The 19,442-nt window shown below is 41.7% G+C and overlaps 3 protein-coding genes across 4 annotated transcripts in view; 2 read left to right on the top strand and 1 right to left on the bottom strand.

The window, feature by feature from the left end:
- The first annotated feature begins 2,645 nt into the window (after positions 1-2,645).
- sat2a.1 (spermidine/spermine N1-acetyltransferase family member 2a, tandem duplicate 1) overlaps positions 2,646-19,442 on the top strand; it is a 90,380-nt gene continuing 73,583 nt past the window's right edge. Inside the window, exons 1-6 of one of the 2 annotated variants that reach the window (XR_011928495.1) lie at positions 2,646-2,787; positions 2,957-3,008; positions 3,221-3,304; positions 4,377-4,478; positions 4,570-4,610; positions 4,795-5,075. Coding sequence is in view for 1 of the 2 variants with exons in the window: in XM_072459032.1 (XP_072315133.1) it covers positions 2,725-2,787; positions 2,957-3,008; positions 3,221-3,304; positions 4,377-4,478; positions 4,570-4,610; positions 4,795-4,962 (510 nt within the window). In the remaining variant the exon portion in view is untranslated. Of the gene's footprint in view, positions 2,788-2,956; positions 3,009-3,220; positions 3,305-4,376; positions 4,479-4,569; positions 4,611-4,794; positions 6,703-19,442 lie in introns of those variants that run through there. The other variant, XM_072459032.1, reaches the window with a different exon arrangement.
- On the top strand, positions 7,099-15,361 carry tnfsf12 (TNF superfamily member 12). Its single transcript, XM_072458884.1, has 6 exons — positions 7,099-7,740; positions 9,430-9,511; positions 11,522-11,578; positions 11,731-11,754; positions 11,829-11,956; positions 13,400-15,361. The coding sequence occupies exons 1-6, from the start codon at positions 7,567-7,569 to the stop codon at positions 13,673-13,675; spliced, it is 741 nt and encodes a 246-aa protein (XP_072314985.1). The 5' UTR covers positions 7,099-7,566; the 3' UTR covers positions 13,676-15,361.
- chd3 (chromodomain helicase DNA binding protein 3) overlaps positions 16,518-19,442 on the bottom strand; it is a 33,113-nt gene continuing 30,188 nt past the window's right edge. Inside the window, exon 40 of the mRNA XM_072458661.1 lies at positions 16,518-18,253. Within this exon, the coding sequence (XP_072314762.1) occupies positions 18,150-18,253 (104 nt within the window). The 3' untranslated portion in view covers positions 16,518-18,149. The remainder of the gene's footprint in view (positions 18,254-19,442) is intronic.

The raw sequence follows: 19,442 nt of genomic DNA, 5'->3' as shown, positions 1-19,442 counted from the left end.
CGGTTGACAACTCTGCCCCTCTCTTCACCCGAGTGTCCAAGACACGCGGCCGGAGGTCTGATGACACGACAACAAAGTCGATCATTGACCTCCGGCCTAGGGTGTCCTGGTGCCATGTGCACTGATGGACACCCTTGTGCTTGAACATGGTGTTCGTTATGGACAATCCGTGGCTAGCACAGAAGTCCAATAACTGAACACCGCTCGGGTTCAGATCGGGGAAGCCGTTCTTCCCGATCACCCCTCTCCAGGTGTCACTGTCATTGCCCACGTGGGCGTTGAAGTCCCCCAGTAGAACAACGGAGTCCCCGGTCGGTGCACTGTCCAGTACCCCTCCCAAGGACTCCAAGAAGGCCGGGTATTCTGCACTGCTGTTCGGCCCGTAGGCCGCCACAACAGTGAGAGACCTGTCCCCCACCCGAAGGCGGAGGGACGCGACCCTCTCGTTCACCGGGGTAAACTCCAACACGTGGCGGCTGAGCTGAGGGGCTATCAGCAAGCCCACACCAGCCCGCCGCCTCTCCCCGCGGGCAACACCAGAGAAGTGGAGCGTCCAGCCCCTCTCGAGGAGATGGGTTCCAGAGCCCAAACTGTGCGTGGAGGTGAGGCCGACTATATCTAGTCGGTATCGCTCAACCTCCCGCACAAGCTCAGGCTCTTTCCCCCCCAGCGAGGTGACATTCCATGTCCCCAGAGTTAGTCTCTGTGTCTGGAGATCTGGTCGCCGAGGCCCCTGCCGTCGACTGCCGCCCAGATCTCTCTGCACCGGCCCCTTATGGATCCTCCTGCGGGTGGTGGGCCCACGGGAGGGCGGCCCCACGTCGCTCTTTCGGGCTGTGCCCGGCCGGGCCCCGTGGGGTAAGACCCGGCCACCAGGCGCTCGCCATGGAGCACCCATCCCAGGCCTGGCTCCAGGATGGGGCCCCGGTGACGCCGATCCGGGCGACGTAAACGGCCTTGTTCGTGTCGTCGTCATAAGAGGCTTCTGAACCGATCTTTGTCTGACCCGTCACCTAGGACCTGTTTGCCTTGGGAGACCCTACCAGGGGCATGAAGCCCCCGACAACATAGCTCCCGGGATCATTCGGGCACTCAAACCCCTCCACCACGTTAAGGTGTCGGTTCAAGGAGAGGTGTTTTCACACAGTCATGTTTTATTATGGTCTTTTTTTTTTAAAAATAAAACATGACTGTGTTTTCACACAGTCATGTTTTATTTTAAAAAGACCATAATGTGCCAAAGCATGAGTAATTCTAATAATGACGTGTGCCATCTCCTTGTGTTTGTGATCCAAAATTCTAGTGTTCAAAGATACTTCCCACTCACTCCAATCACAGATATTTTAATTTCTAGGCCATGGAGGGGGATATTAGTCATATCATCCTGTTTTCAGTTAACTTCCTTCACAGATTTCAGGCTTGAGCGTTCATCAGAATCATAATTCTTCATTCATTGCCAAGGGGAAATTATTTTTGCAACGGAATCACATTTGGATGAAACATATTTTTGATGATGATTATTTTGGGATTCTTTGTTAAATTGTGTCGTCATAAAGCCCAGTTGGAAAGCTCACAAACTCACAATGCATGTTATGCATTTATGTTTTTATATATGTATTTATTGAAAATGTTATGATCAAACATAACTTCAACAATGTGACTGTATTCTGAAGACAGCCAAAAGGAAGAGTATCTGCACCGGAATGCAGTTAATTAAAATTGGTATTCTGAATGTATTGTTGGTTCATGTATTCAGTTACTTCCCAACACTGGTAATCACCCAGATCCTAGTTGCCCCAATTACACAATACGGCTACACAAAACTACCATCCCTGGAAGGAGGATATATATAGTCTTTTAGGCAAAGTATGAACACTGAGTTTAAGGCGTTTCAGTGGTTGATGCTGTTGTAGATGTAGTAGTGGAAGTGGTAGTAGTAGTAGCATTAGTAGTAGTAGCAGTAGTAGTAGTAGCAGTAGTCTATTACTAATAGTTCATTGTATAGGCCTTTGTAGCCAAGAAGACCAAATTGCAGTTCAGTTAGTAGTCAAGTTATTATAAGTAGAAGTTAAACAAATATTTAGTGAGTACATTTAAAGTGATATTTAAATAAGTGATATTCTATAGAGCCTGTACACATGTTACTGGGACACTTGCACAAACGCAGTGTTTTGTATCCACACTCTGTACTCTGTACTCAGACGTTATGTGGTATTTGGCTCCTTACTGTGGCCAACTGGGCCCCCTAGAGGCCCCAAGTGTTATTACACCAACAAAACGCAGTCTCGGCTTGTGTCAAAGTTTACTCCTAAAAACACATTGAGTCACTCGGTAATATTTGTCCATGTGTGATGCATAATCCAGTGTTTTGCCAAATTTAGGCTTGTATAAAAACGAATATATGACACAGGCCTACTTTATTATTGTACAAATAAAACCCGTTTCCTCTCGGTTATGTTAGGACCACCAAACTGTAGGACTGGGAAATATAGGTCTAGTTATTAATAGACACGACGCCTGCAGATCTGACGTGTCTGAGAGACTTCGTTGAACAGATAATTGTAGGCGCTCTCTCTCTACGTCACTCCACGCAACCACGCACCGCGCGGCCGGGGCACGTCCCCGTCATTTCCGATGGTCGCGTTCTTGTCGTCAACATCCTCCGTGGCATCCGTCCGTGACCACAGCGCCTCATCACCGGATCATCACATTTTTACCGACATCATGGACTTCACCATCCGCGCCGCCAACGTGGACGACTGCAAGGACATCGCGCGCATGATCACGGTGAGTCCGCGGCCCCTGAGCGCGTGGGCGTGAAGGGCAAAGTTCACCACGTGCCTGACGCGCTCCCTCGTGGATTGATTATTGTAACATGTTTGAATTGGTTTCCAGGTCAATATAACCGTATTGATAATGTAATTTGTAGTTCAACGACAAATGTCTTTCTTTACAGGAATTGGCAGAGTATGAGAAAGTCACAGACCAAATAAAAATCACACAAAGAGGTATGAATATATATATATATAGTTTTATGTACCTCATTAAGCATTACGTCTTCTTTTTTGTTTGATTTGTTTATAAAGGCCCTTTTTTACCTTTTGTCAAGGTTAAAACAACAACCTAATGTGTCTTTATAAATGAAACAAACAAAGGAACAGATGCATATTGTTGTTGCTGCTTGAGTGTTGAAACTTAACTTTAACCAAATTGTGACCAGATTTGGAGCAGGATGGATTCTCTAAAAATCCGTTTTTCCACGGGATCATTGTTGAGATTCCTGATCAGCACAAAACCAAAGAAGGTGAGTGCCAATGTTGATTGTTGTTCTGCAAAGTGCTGTATCTCTGGAGAAGGTCTCTGTTGTGTAAGTGTGACTCTTATGTAACACTTTTCCATATGCTTGATCTCTCCATTTTGTACCACTTGACTTTTCCCTGTTTCCACAGCCCACCCATGAGTTATCCTAGCCTCTTTGAAGGATGAGTCAAATTGGTCACTGTATAATAAAGCGTGAAAAAATGCACACATGGTTTATTAAGAAAGAAAAACGTAATTCTGTCACCTGGACCAAAGCTTTAGGAGTGAATTCTCCACACATCCAAAGAGCTTCTGCTGTGACGAGTGGCTTTCACTCTGAAATCTGTCAATTAGAGACATCATGAACGACATTTAAAACATTGGAAAAAAAAATCATTCTGACTTAATTTGGAAATAAACCTTTTTTGACAGACTTTGGACTAGATGGGACCCATATTTGTTTTATTTCATTGGATGTCTTGATTTTGTTTGTTTGCTCTGTTATGTTCCAGTAACTGCTTAATTAAGAGGTTAGGAGGAGTTAAGATGGAATTATTCTTAAAAATAATTTATTCATGAATGAATACATTTATTTGAGCATGTTCAAGAGAAAACAATATTAGTAACAATTCTTCAGTACATTTCAACATATATCAAAGAGGAATGGGAAGCAGTATAAATGTTGCAAATCTCACCCCTTTTCCTTACCAAACTACAAATAATAACATCCAATAGTTCATGTGTTATTAAGTGTAGTTCATGTGTTATTAAGTGTAGTTCATGTGTTATTAAGTGTAGTTATTATACAATGTTACTATAACATTTAGAGAATCATTATGTTGTAGTATTGCTTGTACAGGCTGTGGAGTTAGAATATTCTTCCCTTGTCTTGTCTGATTTCCCTCACATATTTTAATTCAAATGCTGCACAATAGACTAAATAACTCCAATAAGGGCCTAACCCAGATGCTACCCTGCTCCTGAAACGTTGCAACACCCAAGACTTAAAAAAAAAGTGGAAAGTTATTCAAATGTGATTGCTTTGAACAGTTTTGACCTGTGCGTTTCACTTTCAGGCCATACAAAGGTGGGCTATGCACTTTATTACTTCTCCTACAGCTCGTGGAGAGGCAGAGCGGTTTATATGGAAGACCTGTATGTGATGCCTGAATTTAGAGGTGCAGTGTTTTTTTTTTCCAAAGCAAATATTTATACAGCCCTGCCAATGATAATTTTGCAGGTTCAGTTAATATTGTGTTCTTCTTTTAGGGAAAGGCATTGGTAAAGCGCTGATGAGTAAAGTTGCACAGGTAAGTGAACAGTTGTTATTAGTTATATCCCATTCGCCTCACAATTTAGACTTTTTATTGCCACTCTTGCTAAACAAAAATGCCAATGTTATTATTTGTAAGTACTCGCTCGGAATGAACTAAATCTGTTCCTTAAATGGCCACCTTGTCCTAATCGTTTTGTATTCTGTTTTGTGTCGTAAAGCTGGGTTTGGCTGCAGGGTGCCAACAGCTGAACTTCACCGTTTTGGAGTGGAACAAGTCTTCGCTGGACTTCTACTTCAGTCAGGGGTGCACTGACGTCACAGTAGAGATGGGATACCACTACATGTGCTGTAAGGGAGAGGCCCTGGAACACCTAGCCCAGCCTTAACCAGGCCAAAACCCAGGCCGAGCAGCCAGGTTTACCCACACAGCACAGGGAAATGGCTCCATCTAGTGGTCAGCTGTAAAAGGACAAGGGCAACGTTCCAACTGCGCACACACGTCACTGTCTAAAGGTGAATACGTGATAATCTTAGTCTACTTTATACAGGTACTAGGGCTGCAACAAGTTAATATTTGTTAGAAATAGTTATCGACTAATTAAGTATTTGAATAATCATTAACTGGTCTATACGCAGACACCAAAACATGCCATGAGCTGAGAGAAGAGGTTTTATTACTCAGACAGTGCCAACATTGTGTTTTGAATGAAAACACAATTTTGTCTGAAAATGTTTTCCACCTGGACGTCCTCAAATGGATTAAGTTCAGATTTATCTGGGTAAATTTAGCAAAATTCTCACATTCATTAGCCTGTTGTGTTCTAAACAACTAATTGATTAATCGAAAGAATAATCGCTAGACTAATCGATATGAAAATAATAGTTAGTTGCAGCCCTACTGTATATGTCGCACAAATGTGTGATTTCATTTTGAACTATTAATACCACTAAAATGAAAGACTAAATATTTTAAGCAATAATCGTATCTGCTCATAAAAATCATGTTTATGAAACAAACTTCATTCCTATTTAAATACATTAATTACATAATACAGTTATGAGATTGGACTGTAGCTGACTCGATGTCTCACGTTTATATTTAAGTCACTTACTGTATTAAAGTAGTGATCAATATTCAACATGCTTTTTTTTCCTATTTTAGCACAAACACATGAATATATAAATGTTCCTTGGTGCACAAAACCCTTGTTATGCAAAAAGAGATATAGACTTTATGGAAAATATGGTTGTTATTGTTGCACAATGCTGTATTTGCACTGCTACATTTATTGGTATAATATTACAATAGACCACAATGGAGTCATTCGGGTTCATTGGACTGGTTTCACAGACTGAATTGAAAATAGCGGTCTTGGATAACTGCTTTTGTCTTTAAACCTGTCTCATTAAACCCAGAATGGCACAAACCCGGTCCGAGCCACTGTTTTAAATCCAGTTTGATTTTTAAAAGAGATCTTTATGTATCATGTCCAGAAAAGTAATCAGAACAGACTGACTGTCTTTTCTCTCACTCTAAACAATAGGAGCCACTGAGACTGTTTGGGAATGCTGGAATCTGTGTGTTGTTTACCAAAAGTAGGAATTGTTCTGTGTTATTTTTCCTCATTATGTTTGAACAAACCGACCTCGCGTTGGAAAACTAAATGTAATTGTCTGCCATGGTCTCTTCCAAAAGTTCCCCGCATGCACATATTTATATTTGTCTTGTTTGAAACGTCAGAAATCAGCATCTCAAGGTTCCCACATGCATTCTTCAAGTGATTTACAGCAAGCAAACCTAAGCTTTCAGAGGTTGGATGCCAGTTTGAACCCAAAATATGGCCAAAAAGTCAACGTGTCGAGCCTTTCTTTGAACCTAGCAATATTTACTTTCAAGTCAATAGTGAGATGTTAATACTAATGTTGTATGTCTTAAATATTTTATTCTCAGGTATATTTTGTTCAAAACTGTGTAGACATATGCCTGGGCCGAGGACAAAAGTTTGCAATGATTATACTGTACAATTTCACTTTCATGAAAGTGAATAATAAGCCTCCATGCCTCGTGTACTTCCTTGTGTGGTGTGTCGGAAACCACTGTTATTAAAACATATCACTGAACAGTATTTAGAGTTTTTGAATTTTTGCTATTTTAAGTTGTAAATGTTTACTTGTTAGTTACACAGAGCTGTTTTCTATCTACTTTGGATATATATTTTCAGTTGCAATTGTGGCTAGACCTCATGCTCTGTATCTAGTTTATTTTGACCACATAATAAACATACAAAAGAATGGTGCTATATATAAAATATATAATAGTATATTACTAGTATATAACAGAACAGAGGAAGTATAATATAAGTATTGATTTTTTTTCCTTTTTCCTTTTATGCCTCACACACTTTGCTTGATGCATCAAAGACTTGAAGTCTGTTTGATCCTCAAACGCAATAATACCGCTACATGTTGTTTTGTGCGCACAGGCGCCACCGTGTGGTCACCGCGGTGTCTTTATTCGTGTTATTCAGAGGGCACATACTTTGAGGCTTGAGCTCAGATGAAATTGTGTGCGAAGCACGGAACGCTCAGGCGCGTTGTCTGTTTGTTGGACTCACTCAGTCTGAGTTTAGCGGCGGCTGCACGCGCTGAGCGCAGCATCACACGAGTCTGGTTGTAGTGCGTGTGTGAGCGGCCTCCCTCAGCTGTTAGAGGAAGAGCACAGAGCTGAGTCAACGAAGCGCGAGGAGAAGGATGCAACAGTTGCATCGTGCACTCCCCGCGCGTCCTGTGCACTCTGCGCGGCTGAAGATGGTGGATTTGGAGCGGACAACATAAGGAGAACTTTCTGTGACAAAGTTCAGTTGTGAAGTAGTTGGCGGTTGTGCGTCTCGCTCAAATGGACACGTACAGTGCTTCTGCGGCTATGGGGATGAAGAAGGACTTTGGTTTGGTGTGCAGCGGCGAGTAGCGGCGCAGTCTGTGCACGCAACATGCATCGGATCGTGCAGAGGAGACGGGTGCGCAAACTGCGCCTCGTCTGGGCTTCTCTGGCGCTCGTGGCACTGTCTTTGGCCGCATGCAGTGCGCTCTTCACGGCGTGGACCTGGCGCCAGACCCGGGACCTCTCTCAGTCCTTTAAAGTCCTGCAGGATCGACTGGAGCAGGTTAGTACCAAAGATAAACAAAATAATCTTCTGGTCAAACACCAAATAGTTTTAACTTTACTGTGCTTTAAGTGTTTGTTGTGCAAGTCTTTAGTGGCTGCGGTTTTGGGATTCTTTGCTTGGGGCCAAAGTGGAAAAATGCTCTTCCACATATGCCCCCTGCACGCACAGTTTTCCTGCCTCACCACTTGGCACTTTTATGGCTCACCAATAAGAGCAGTCAACTCGTGCAGTCAGTGTTATTTTTGTGGTCACCGCTCACCCCGCCATGTTTAATTACTCTGGTGCCAGTTCTGTGGAGGTCTAGGTTTTTATCTCAATTGACTGGAAAACCTCAAATATTTGGCATGTGAGTGTGTTGTACCCAACTGACTGCGCTCAGAGGCTGGGAGTTAAACTGAGGTGGGCCACAGCCTAACTTCATCACACTACATCACGCAGCAGGTATACACTTCTGACCTTCAGCCTTCAACACAGACAGATGACAATAAGATGTGCAACTTTTCACTTTTAACAGGGGCCAGTTAGCTTTAGGGGCCCCATGTGGTTTGGGAGGCTCTAAAATATAGACAGTATTTCAAAAAATCCAGAATGTTTCAGGGACATGTCTTTATTTGTTAAAAAAAGCTACAGTGACCTTGTGGCCCTTAAGTTTAAAGTACTATAGTAGCAATGGTGCCTACGTCACAGCACAGTGTCTTGTACCATGAAGGGCCAATAGGGGGAGTAGTGAGCGACTGTGAAATATTATGTTGGGCTGTATCCAACTGTGGGGCACTTTGTTTGTGGTATTACCTGTGTTATAAACTGCTGTGGGTCACTTCTGTGTGTGACCATATTCTCCACAAACAGTTACTCACATATTGACTTACAGCGCCTGTACATTCTTGGCTATTTAGAATTTAACGTAATAATAATTTCATGTTAATATTGATCTAGCTGCTCTAAATGCCTTTAACACTGGAATGGTAAATAAGACAGAGCAGCCTTTGGCAAACTGTATAATCTCTGGAATTTAAGGTAAGAGCTTCTTTTTAATGTCATAAGCAGTACATACGGACTCTTCAAAGTTGCATCACAAACTAAATTATTTCGCGGAGGCAGCCAAAGAGCTGATGGAAATTCCTCTGGAGTATTTGCAAAGCAGGGTTCCAGTGGAGTTGGGATTAGACGACAGGTTGGCTGCTGTGCTGTTGACAGACCTGCACACATTTGTGCCCTAACACCCTAAACGCCGAGTGTTGATGCTGGAGTCTTTCCCGAGGGGTCCACTCTCCGTCCATTTTGACCCAGAGCCAAGTCCCGATCAGAGCCAGTCAGTCTCGAGACTATACTTGCACAGTAGCAGTGAATGCACTTCTCTTCTTACTTCACATGGGTTTCCTTCGGTCAACTGATGGGCCTCACGCCAAGCAGCCTATATCCTTTCTGGCCCTGACAAAATCCATTTCTTGCAGTAAGAAGTGAGGAATTTGAAACGCTGAAAACATTAGGTGTCGCAACGTCTCTCCTGAGGAAGTTCCTTTTCTGAAGTTGGAGCTGCAGCCGGGGCAGGCAGGAGAGTGGAAAAGCTGTTTATGTGACTGGCTGGAAGAGGCCGTCTGGCTCTGTGGGAGCAGTGCCAGCTCAAAGTCATAATAAACCCATCGCACATTTGTTAATAGTGAACTTCTCTCTGTCTTTCAACAGGTTAATACACAGAGGAAGGCCATCGTTCAACTCATTTTGGAGAAGAGAGAGCTGCTGGTCGGCCAGAGGGTCAAGAGAGACGGTATTGCATTTCTGTCCCACACGGCTCTGACCAATCGCGTGTGCCGCGCGGCCCACATCACCAGACACAATACTTATGTGCGCGGTTGTGCTTTTGAGGGAAGAACGTTTAACGCAAACACTGCCCAGTGTTGGTCCACATGCCGCTACGGTCAGCTCCAGCAGCCCACAAACACAGCCCACTGCTAAAAGTCGACACAGGAAAAAGTAGGCAGGAGAATGGCTGTTACAGAAATTACAGGGCTGGCCAGAATGGCCCGGGAACAAAAAAACAGCTGGTGCGCAGTGAGGCTTTGTTGCATGCTTCAGGACAAAGACATTGATTTCTCCTCTCGCCATAAGCACGCCACTTACACTCATATGATTTGTTATGAAAGATATTTGATGACCTGTGATTGTTGTGTATTTATAGCAGCCGCTTGCGTCACGAGATTCTGTGGTTTGTCCAAAAGTGACCTCTTCCAAGTCAGGACAGTTTTTTAAAGTTCCTTCCTATGGAGTCATATTTGAGAAGACAACTTTGACTTCTTAAACTTAGACACTTGAGATGAAACAATAAACATCGTAACGTCCAGTAAAAAAACTCACATTTATTAATTCTAACTTTGTACTGAACCTTGAACCTTGATTTTCTTCTGTCAGGTCCAACAATATAAATGGATATCTAGTTCCTCCAGCACTACAAGGATATTAGTTATGCAATGCAAAAAGCAGTGTGCTGCCCAGTGGTTAATGCTGCAGCTCATTCGCCAGACTCTGTGTGGCCGGCCTCAATGTCATGAGTTTGATTCCTGGCTCTGAGAGTTTGCTGAATGCCCTCCCTGCTCTCATCTATGCTGTCCTGTCTAGAATAGTCTACGGGCCAGACAATTAAAAAAACACGGAAAAAAGCAACTTTTTAAAGTGACTATCAACTATCTTAAGAAATAAAAGGTTTTCCTTCAACGGCTCTGCTATCCAGAGCTGACAAAAGGATTTATTAGGAGTATTCGTGTTCTGACATCCTGCAGGTATTTCAGCAGAAAGTGATAGCTGAGCTAGTCTTCCAAAACGCATTAAGCAGCCCGCGGCTATCACTGGAAAGAAAGTGCTTTTTCCAGTGAGTGGAAAGTTGACCGCTCGTGCAGGACACTGCTGTTATGTTCTCCTGATGACTGACAGCTTGATTCAGGAAAGTCTGGCCGGCCCGGGGGCTTTAGCTCGCCCAGAGCAGATCCTGAGCTTGGGGTCACCCACCTGTGAGTTATTTTAGCAGGGGCTTAATATTCCTACAACTGTGGAGACCCGGTGTTTGGCCGCTCTGTCTCCAAACATAAAGTATGTATTTCACAGTTCATACATACAGTGTTTGGGTTATATTTGTCTTTTAATGACTCCCCTGAGGCCTGAATGCATGGCTAAAATAAACCGTGGTGGGTAACAGGAGTACACATTTTCCAGCGCCGTCTTTAGGTCTTTATTTATTGTAGTTTGCTTCACTTTTGTCCTAATCGACTCCCGGCTCGGCCAAAGACCTCTCGTTTCCGGCACTTCATTTTTCTCCTTTTGCAGTAGTTTTTGCTTTGCTGCTCATCCTAAGCCATTAGTATCAGCCTATTAGTAAATAAGGATCACATTAAGGGCCAAACATCTAAGATCCCACTAAGCATTTGTTTTGTCTTCTGTCTCTTCTCTCTGCCCTCTCTCCATCTTCTCTCACTTCCGCTGCGATGTGTATTTTCTACATGACGGCCACCAGCTGGCACTAAGATTAGCCCCCACAGGAAAGAGAGAGCCACACGCTTTTGGACTGAAAATAACATTTTGAGGAAATATATTGAAGCACGTGAAAGGAAATCCTTGCCTGTCTGCAAACCGCATTATGAAGCAGCCAGGTCGAGTCGTAATGGCTGCAAATGAACGCAGTATGTTATTAGACAGATACAGATGGGAGTGATTGTTTTATCAAAAAACCACAGACATATTTTCATTGCCTTCATTCAAAGAATTTTTTTATTTTCGCCTTCTGAAGGGGGAGTGCTGCGCGGGAGGAGTGGGAATGGAAAAAAAGCCGCGTCTCATTTTGAAAGTAAGTGGCTTGGCAGATTGCTTACGGTGGTCTCGAGTAGCATCTGCTGAAGTGGTTTCAATCATATGGCCTTATAGAATTGCACTAATAAAATCTTAATTGACTTTCCCCTTTTCTTTCTTTTTTTAAATGGCTCTTCGTCGTCCCACCAGTAACCAAAGTGTCCTCTCAGCAAGGTAAGGCCGGTTGATCACTTGTGGATACATGTGTGTGCACCAGTATTCTAATAACGGAGGTTCTTGCATGGCAGTGGGAGATGGTGGAGTGATTAAAGGCTGGGAGGAGAGGACACTGAATATGACCAAAGCAGTGAGGTACAACAAAGATCTGGGCACCTTCACTGTGGAGAAAGCAGGCGTGTACTTCCTGTTCTGCCAGGTATGTCGGGTATCGGGCTATAAGTGAGAGTCATTTGATTTATAATGTGGATTCTCAATGGATATACCAAAAAAGAATGAAGAAAACTGAAATCATACTTGAAAGAGCAACACAGATTCACATAAAGCTTACTCACAATGAGAAGAGAAAGCTATACTTTTATTTAAGCAAGAGTACTGAGTATAAAATATATTACTTAAGAAGGAGTAAAAATATGGTGTCTGAAAAGTACTCAGAGAAGTATTTGAGTAAGTGCTGTAAATGAGTAAGAATAACGCATACAAATAGTGCTACTCTTTTACCTACCAGTTATTTTCTTACACAATGTTAGTAGCATTTGAGGTCCGTCTTTTATACAAAAGTTAAGTTGTTTTAAACCACAATCCACATCTTCTCTGAATCAGAGCAGGCGATGCCGTGCTGTTATACGTGTTTGTTCAGAAAAGAGGCGTGAGACAGTCATGGACGGGGACAATCGGTACATGGGCTGAACTCAGTCACTTGATTTCACATGTGGATTATTACAATAAAAAGGTCAAGTACAGATTTAAACAACTCAAAAAGTGCAATTAGTCACAAAATCTAACGTAAGTGTTTGGAATTAGTTACTTTCCACCCCTGGTTATGTGTATTTGAATGGATTCAGGACCCATTTTCTCTCTGAAGTAAATGAGTGTGGCAGTGCTAAACTTAAAAAGCAGAGGAACTGTGATCTGGATAGTCTTATTGGCTCTTCAGGGGAAATTACTTCCACTTCTGATTGAGTTAATTATTGCTCCTTTTCTCTACCCTGCCTAAGACGTGTGTGTGGGAAGCAATTAGAGGACTTGGTGTAGTGCATTTCAAAAACATGATCAGGTTTCAGGATACAATATCCAAGAGTTATCCCACGTCTTCTCAAGTTGATGTGAGGTCTGGAGAAAGTCAGAAAAAAGTTCTAGAGTTGAGGTGGCAGCAGTGAGTGGGGTCGCCTCTCCACAGATCTGACCTGTAACTTGATCTGGTGACATCAAAGGTGGTTCAAAATTGCTAATATGCTACCTGGTGATGGGTGGGTGGTGTGGCAGCTCTATGTGCTGCTGGCCACAGCCTTGTGAGTTTGATTCCCAGCTCTGGCAGTTGCCCTTCTCTCATCCCCATTTCGGGCTGGCCTGTCCTGTCCAATAAATCTTATATATCAGATTTTCCTTTGTGCAGAGCACAAAGTGTGACTACTTATTACTAGATTAATTCAGACGGATCAGCGGAAGCCAATACTACTGAGTCCCTCCTTCACAAAGAGCCACGCCAGAAACAGCGTCAGTTTGAACTCAAAGACATTTTATGAGGGCGTTTTAGGAAAAGTAGGCCCTCTTGATTAGGGGTTATTGGTAATTTTGTGCAATTTCTTGACGTCCTAGATAATAAACCCTTTATGTGATGTACCGTTCTCACCGTTCTTAGGTGCTGTTTAATGAGCAGGAGTCTCAGTATGTGAAGCTGGACGTGGTATCAGTGGGTCACAGGCCTCAGAAGCTGCAGTGCATGGAGGGCTACGGGACCACCCCCTCAGCCGGGCCCCATAACTTCCACTTCCTGAAGCCATGCCAAGTGTCCGGGCTGCTGCGGCTGGAGAGGGGCGCCGAGCTGCAGGCCATCACGGGACCCTCCTTCAGACTGCACACTGTGGGCAACCCCTCCGCCTCTCCGCACGTCTTCAGCATCTTCAAAGTCAACTGAGAGTTTACTGAAGGAAAAATGTTGTGGGGAAACTTCTATTGTACGGCAGTTCCTTTTTTGTGGTCACAAATTTTTGGGCCATTGCAAAGTGCTGATGTTAATTTAAAAGGCAAGCCTGCCATTTGTGGAAGTTGTTCTGGACAGTTTCTGGACTGAGCACTGCTGCTTTGGAACTCAATATAGTCTTTGGACAGGTACCAAAGCACAATGGACCAAATGCCTGGATGAATGTCTGAGGGAACAGATGTGATGGAAACTATTCTCTAGATAAGGGCTTCATATGAATCGAGGAGAACACGGATTTTCATCTTAGCCTTTGTATCGTGGTCCATATTGTGCTTACATTCTTTTCATGAGAGAGACTTCAGGCAGTCAAGCTGTGCATGCACCTTCCACTTTGATTTTGTTGAGATAGTGCGCTCACGTCACATCTCAGTCCAGACCCCTCTTTATACTCTTGTGTTTTTTTTACCAAATAGTTGGCACTCCTTCAATGCAATATGTGTGTTTGTGTCCAATGCCTCTCTTTTATCTGAATCATATTTAAAGATATTCAAGAGCTGCTTTCATAACATGGATGTGAATTTGCTGTTTTGCCTGATGTTTGTGATATTTTATGAAAAACAACTTTTATTGAAAAAAAACTTCTTTTGTAAAGAAGGACACTTAGCGTTGATTTAAAGGTACATTATGTAAAATTTAGTCATTCAAAATGTGTTTTCATTATATTTAATCATATTATATTTGTGATATCCTTTAGAGACAATGTTCCCCAAGGCTATAATAGGTACTTACTGGTTCTAGTACTGAGCAGCTGTTTATTCAATCTGTACTGATTTCTGTTTTACATACAAGGGACCAAATGTGTAACATCCAAATAAGCAGAGCCACCACTTAAGACTTCAGACGTCTTGCATAAACATCAGATTGTCATTTATAAAATCTGTTAAGTTACTGAAACTATAGATTGGTCTTTGGTGTGACACTTTCAGAGCCACCGGGGCCACTCCGTGTCTCAGACCAGACGTAGTGCTTCATCATTCACTGTGGTGCTATGCTGATGTTTGTTTGGCTTTGGCTTCCCTCAAAAAGATTGATTATATTTTTAATGTCTCCTTAATATGCTGAAGCTGCTTTCTGTCATATTCCTTCAACACAAACAGTGTGTATTTTGAGCAAAGGGCTGAAGCACTCCCACTCTTGTTTATAAGTAGTTTTGTGGACAGACCACAATGGTTTCTCCTGAGCACTTTACTGCAGCGAAAGGAGTTTTTTAATTAGGGCCAAACTTGAGCCTTTTGAACGGAAAATCTTGGGTGTAGACATTGATTTCCTAATGTTTGCTTGTGTCTTGGTCACACAGCCTCGTGCCCTATTTCTCCATCAGCACTGAGCAGACCGCAGTGTGTCCCGCTCACTGGCAGCTGGCTACATTTTCACTTCCTGAATTTGACCCTGAAGCACATAGCTCAGAGTCTTTGAGGAAAAAGCGTGGCTGCTCTCCCTCCTCCCCAGCCACTCACACTTTCACACACTTCTGCTCCTATTCCTGTTTGTTGAAATGTCAACCTTTATTGCATTTTGTAAAGTCTTGTAAAAATGTTTTTATATAATGATGTACGAAATGCCAGATTTCTTTTTTACCTTTTTAAAGCACATTTACAATAAACTAAATATTCTTACCGGTTGGGTCTAATGTTTATGCTGTATTCGAGACCATCTGCTTGGAAGAGTTGATTATTCAATAGTGATTGGACCTTTAATTTGATCTGTTCTTCCATAATCACCATGGCCCACACTAAATAAATTGAATGAATCTGTAAAATGACACAGAATGAATTCACAAAAATACTGGATGACATATTCTGTATCACCATGATTCACAAACCATCTGCTCTGGACAGCGGAGCACCGAGCGAAGGCAAAGGCGTCGAGTTACAGTCATCTCAGCCTCCCATCATGACGAGAATCTACCTCCGCCGTCGTCGTGGGAACAGATGGATGACACGTACAGGCATACGGCAGTGTTTTGTTTGAAATAATATCTCAAGATCTAAGCATTTTCTATCATTACGGATTGTTACTGCGGATAATAAAATGACTGCTTGCTGTGGATAAAGGCAATTTGGGAATCGGCTTGTGATGCGCAAGTTAAACAAAATAAAATGAATTAAACTAATGCTATTAAGCCTGTTGATATCCAAAACAAGCATAGTTTAAAGCTGAGTCATGGTTTCGTGCCAAACAGTAGCTCTTTTAAGTCATCAACAAGTCGCTTTCTTCATGAGCAGTTGGATTTCTCCTCTTCACTGATGCCACCTCTCTGACTTGTTCATCAGTTTAGTGTGGAGAAGATTGTTGTTAATGTGAGTGTTGACATCTGGTCCGAAGTGCCACCAACAGGCCATCTGTCGACTGGGATCAAATGATTTAACCCCTTTTTAAACTATATGGCTTTAGTGGTTAGTCTCTACTTCAATTTAAGTACAGGAAGTTCTGGAGAAAAACAGAAAATCATTGCCTTCATAGAGGTCAAATCTTTAAAGGGCTGGAGGCACAGGTGATTTTTCAGACTTGGAAGGAAAGATGTATAACTAGTGTATATAAAAGATGAAATATCCTATAGATAAATAGCAATAGAATCATTTTTCCTAAGTGCTATTCCTCCTGTGATGACAGATTTGTATATATAAATCATATCGAGCCTACAGTACAAATACTCAAATTGACTTTATTATTCTACGTTAGATTAACATAGCCAGAAGTTCTTTTTTGCAGTTTTGTGATTGACAAATTGTGACATTGTGATTGTGTATTGAAAAGAGGTGACAAAGCCTCAGCATTGATTCATTCAGTTTTATTAAAAACAAAAAAGGAAAATAAAATAAAATAAAAGATGCGTAATTATTGACATGTTTTCACTGATCACTACATACACAGTGACACAAGATACCCCAAAATGAACACAAAATCTTGCCCAGATGACAAGAGGAGTAACATGGAGAAAAAGAACTAAGTGCTTTAGTTTTTGCGATGAAACATTTTAGCTGGGGGGTTGCAACAACCTCGGAAATTGGACTGAATTTCCTGGTTTGAACCGTGCAAAACGCATGGGAATAACTCTTAGACTCAACACTTTTAGTTAAATTAACTCAAACTACACTAGGATTTACACTTGACATCAGGTTCATAAATGAATTTGATGACTTACATTTCCAGCTATGATAATTAAGGCGCTTTTTAATGATAACTGTATAAAATGGGTTTCCAGCCTATAGGATTTTTAAGTATAAGTATACTTGAAATTCAATAAGATACATTTTTGTTTGCTTATAGTAGCCTTTAGGGTTACATAGTTTCATACATGTTATTTGCAAGCCCCAAATCTAAAATGTAAGCAAGAAAAATGTGTAATATCCACTTCTGAAGTTACAGGCCGACTTCTTCGTTCTCTTGGAGTTATAGAACAAACATGGCAAATTTAAGTGCATCCTGTCGCACAGTTACAAAAAATGTCTCTTTTGGTAGAAGCTCTTTCTCAAATAGTAGCAAGGGGAATCAAACAGCAACATCGACGACAACAATACTCAAGAATTGTGTAGGATAAAAACACAAGAGATAATCACAAATGCTTAAATATGCAAAGTATATCACAGGATTGGTAGAAAGTAATAGAAATATGGAAAACATAACACTGAAGAGAGGAGTAGGTTTGATAACACTGACTTACTTATGAAAGGTTATAAACATTCATAGGAGATATTTTCTGAAAAATAGCATTGTCGAGGCTTGGCACGTACGCCTTGCAGCCCCAGAGAAACCTCACAGCTCTGTACAAGAATGAAATTCAAAACGGTGAAGAGTGGAGCGTTGCGGGACGGCAGCAAGAAACCCAAAATTATTACACCTTGCTTATCTATAAGTACCGTTGAAAAAATGCAAAAAGTAGGCGCTGTGCTCGAATACTCCCAAGACTGAGAAATAGCATCTCAGAAAAAATAGACAGTATTAAAACAATTGTAGGCACAGCTGTTATTTTTTATTGTTATTTCACTTTATATTATGTCTAGAGCATGCTTCAAGGGATGGAGAAATTATGCGTTTTCATGCAGTTTCCTGTCGAGTCGTAAGGAAAGACGTTTGTGAGTAGGCGAGGTTAGTACTGTAAATAGCATCCTTAGAGAAACGCCAAGCCCGTTTTGGAGGCCTTGGTCGTCATGAGGAGTCTTGGTTTGAGGCAGAAAATAGTCACAAGAATCTGATGGACTGTATGCGCGGACAGTAAGTGCACGTGTGCGTGGGAATACTGTGTGTTTCATGGAGGAGTACCAGTTAGTGCTAAAAAAAAAGAGAGAGAGAGAGAGATTGTTTCCCAAATCTACAGCTCTGTAAAAGTGGCTATAGGAGCTAGTACAATCAAAATAAGGTACGGCCTCTTTCAGTCAATGGGTCAAACGCTGCGTGGGGGCGGGGTCTAGTCGTCGATGCAGATGACCTCGCCGCTGCGCTGCTCCCGTCGGTTGATGAGGAGTTCGGCCTCGCGCTCCTTCTTCACAGACATGGGAGGCCCGTTCAACACTGCGGGACGACAAACAAACAGCAGATTTTAGTTTGGCCCGTCCAACTTTCTGCTTCCACTTTAGGGAATGTATGCTCTATAAAATAAGTGTGGAACGGCGATACATCTGCCCACTGTCTCTCCATATGTTCGTAACAAGATCCAGTTGCAAGTGTTATTCGGTGATGTCATTATTACTGTTGGATGTTGGGTCAAAGTAAAATTATATTACACCACTTTAAGGAACACTTGTATGTAGTGACACTGTGATGCTAAGATTAAGAATGCACAAATAAGTTGGGAACTACATCCTAAAATGCTAGCTATTTGCTTCAAAACAATTTTGACAATTTTTATAAAGTTACATTAAAGGCAATATATTGTGCTTTTTTACTTGGAGTACTTGGAATTGAACTACAATAAAAGTAGATATTAATTTTACGTTTTTTTCTTTGTAAAATGGCGCAATATTGATCTAAAATGACTAAAAACTTAATAAATTGACTTTCTGTTCAAAACTGCAGAACTGATAAGCCCCGCCTCTTCATAGTGACATAACAAGCAGTGGAATGTCATTTATATGTTTTCATTTTTAATATGTGGCTACTTGACGTTTTAGAACCCAACCCATGTATCACTCACCAATATTTCTCATACTCGCTACTAAGTAGAGGGATGTGGGCGGGGATAGGGGGTAAGTGGAAACATTTTCCTCAGTTGCAGTTAAATGCAGGATTACTGGGAAAAATGCAACTTTGAGAAAAACTAATGAAATAAAAATGAATAAAAAGCTCATTAAAGATGATTTTGCATTCTATTTCCTCCTTTAAGTTGAAGGTAAATACAATTTGAATTGATAATGCAGTGTTCTGTTCCTACACAACATAAACAATATACTTTGCACTACAGAAAAAACCCAATAATGAAATTAAACCAATTCCTAAAAGCATAATAAGACAGTTCAGAAAAAGTGCTGGAAAGTCACAAAGAGATATAAAACTGTAGATTTAAGTCAGTGTCTTCTGGTGTTTCATTTCAGAGGTGACTTTAAAGAGAATCTAACTCAAACATATCAGATCAAGATGTGGCTCACAATAAATAAGATTTACAGTTTTAGTCTAATATTCTTTGATCCATTGAGACCAGGAGGATCAAAACTGTCTTTGAGGTGGCCATCTTTGTGTTTGGCTCTCTGTTTTGGCAGTAAGA

This window comes from Eucyclogobius newberryi, unplaced genomic scaffold (assembly GCF_026437365.1).
Source record: "Eucyclogobius newberryi isolate DKJ021-1_F unplaced genomic scaffold, fEucNew1.0.hap1 SCAF_22, whole genome shotgun sequence".
In the NCBI taxonomy this organism is placed as follows: Eukaryota; Metazoa; Chordata; class Actinopteri; order Gobiiformes; family Gobiidae; genus Eucyclogobius; species Eucyclogobius newberryi.
Note: the sequence above shows the minus strand (reverse complement) of the source record. Positions and strands in the feature narration are given on the sequence as shown.

Bases quoted from the DNA above. Each gene is read 5' to 3' on its own strand.
- tnfsf12 (XM_072458884.1), top strand. From the start codon at position 7,567: ATGCATCGGATCGTGCAGAGGAGACGGGTGCGCAAACTGCGCCTCGTC. The intron at 11,579-11,730 runs GTAAGTGGCTTG...TCGTCCCACCAG, and splicing joins AGCCGCGTCTCATTTTGAAA to TAACCAAAGTGTCCTCTCAG. The intron at 11,957-13,399 runs GTATGTCGGGTA...CACCGTTCTTAG, and splicing joins TGTACTTCCTGTTCTGCCAG to GTGCTGTTTAATGAGCAGGA.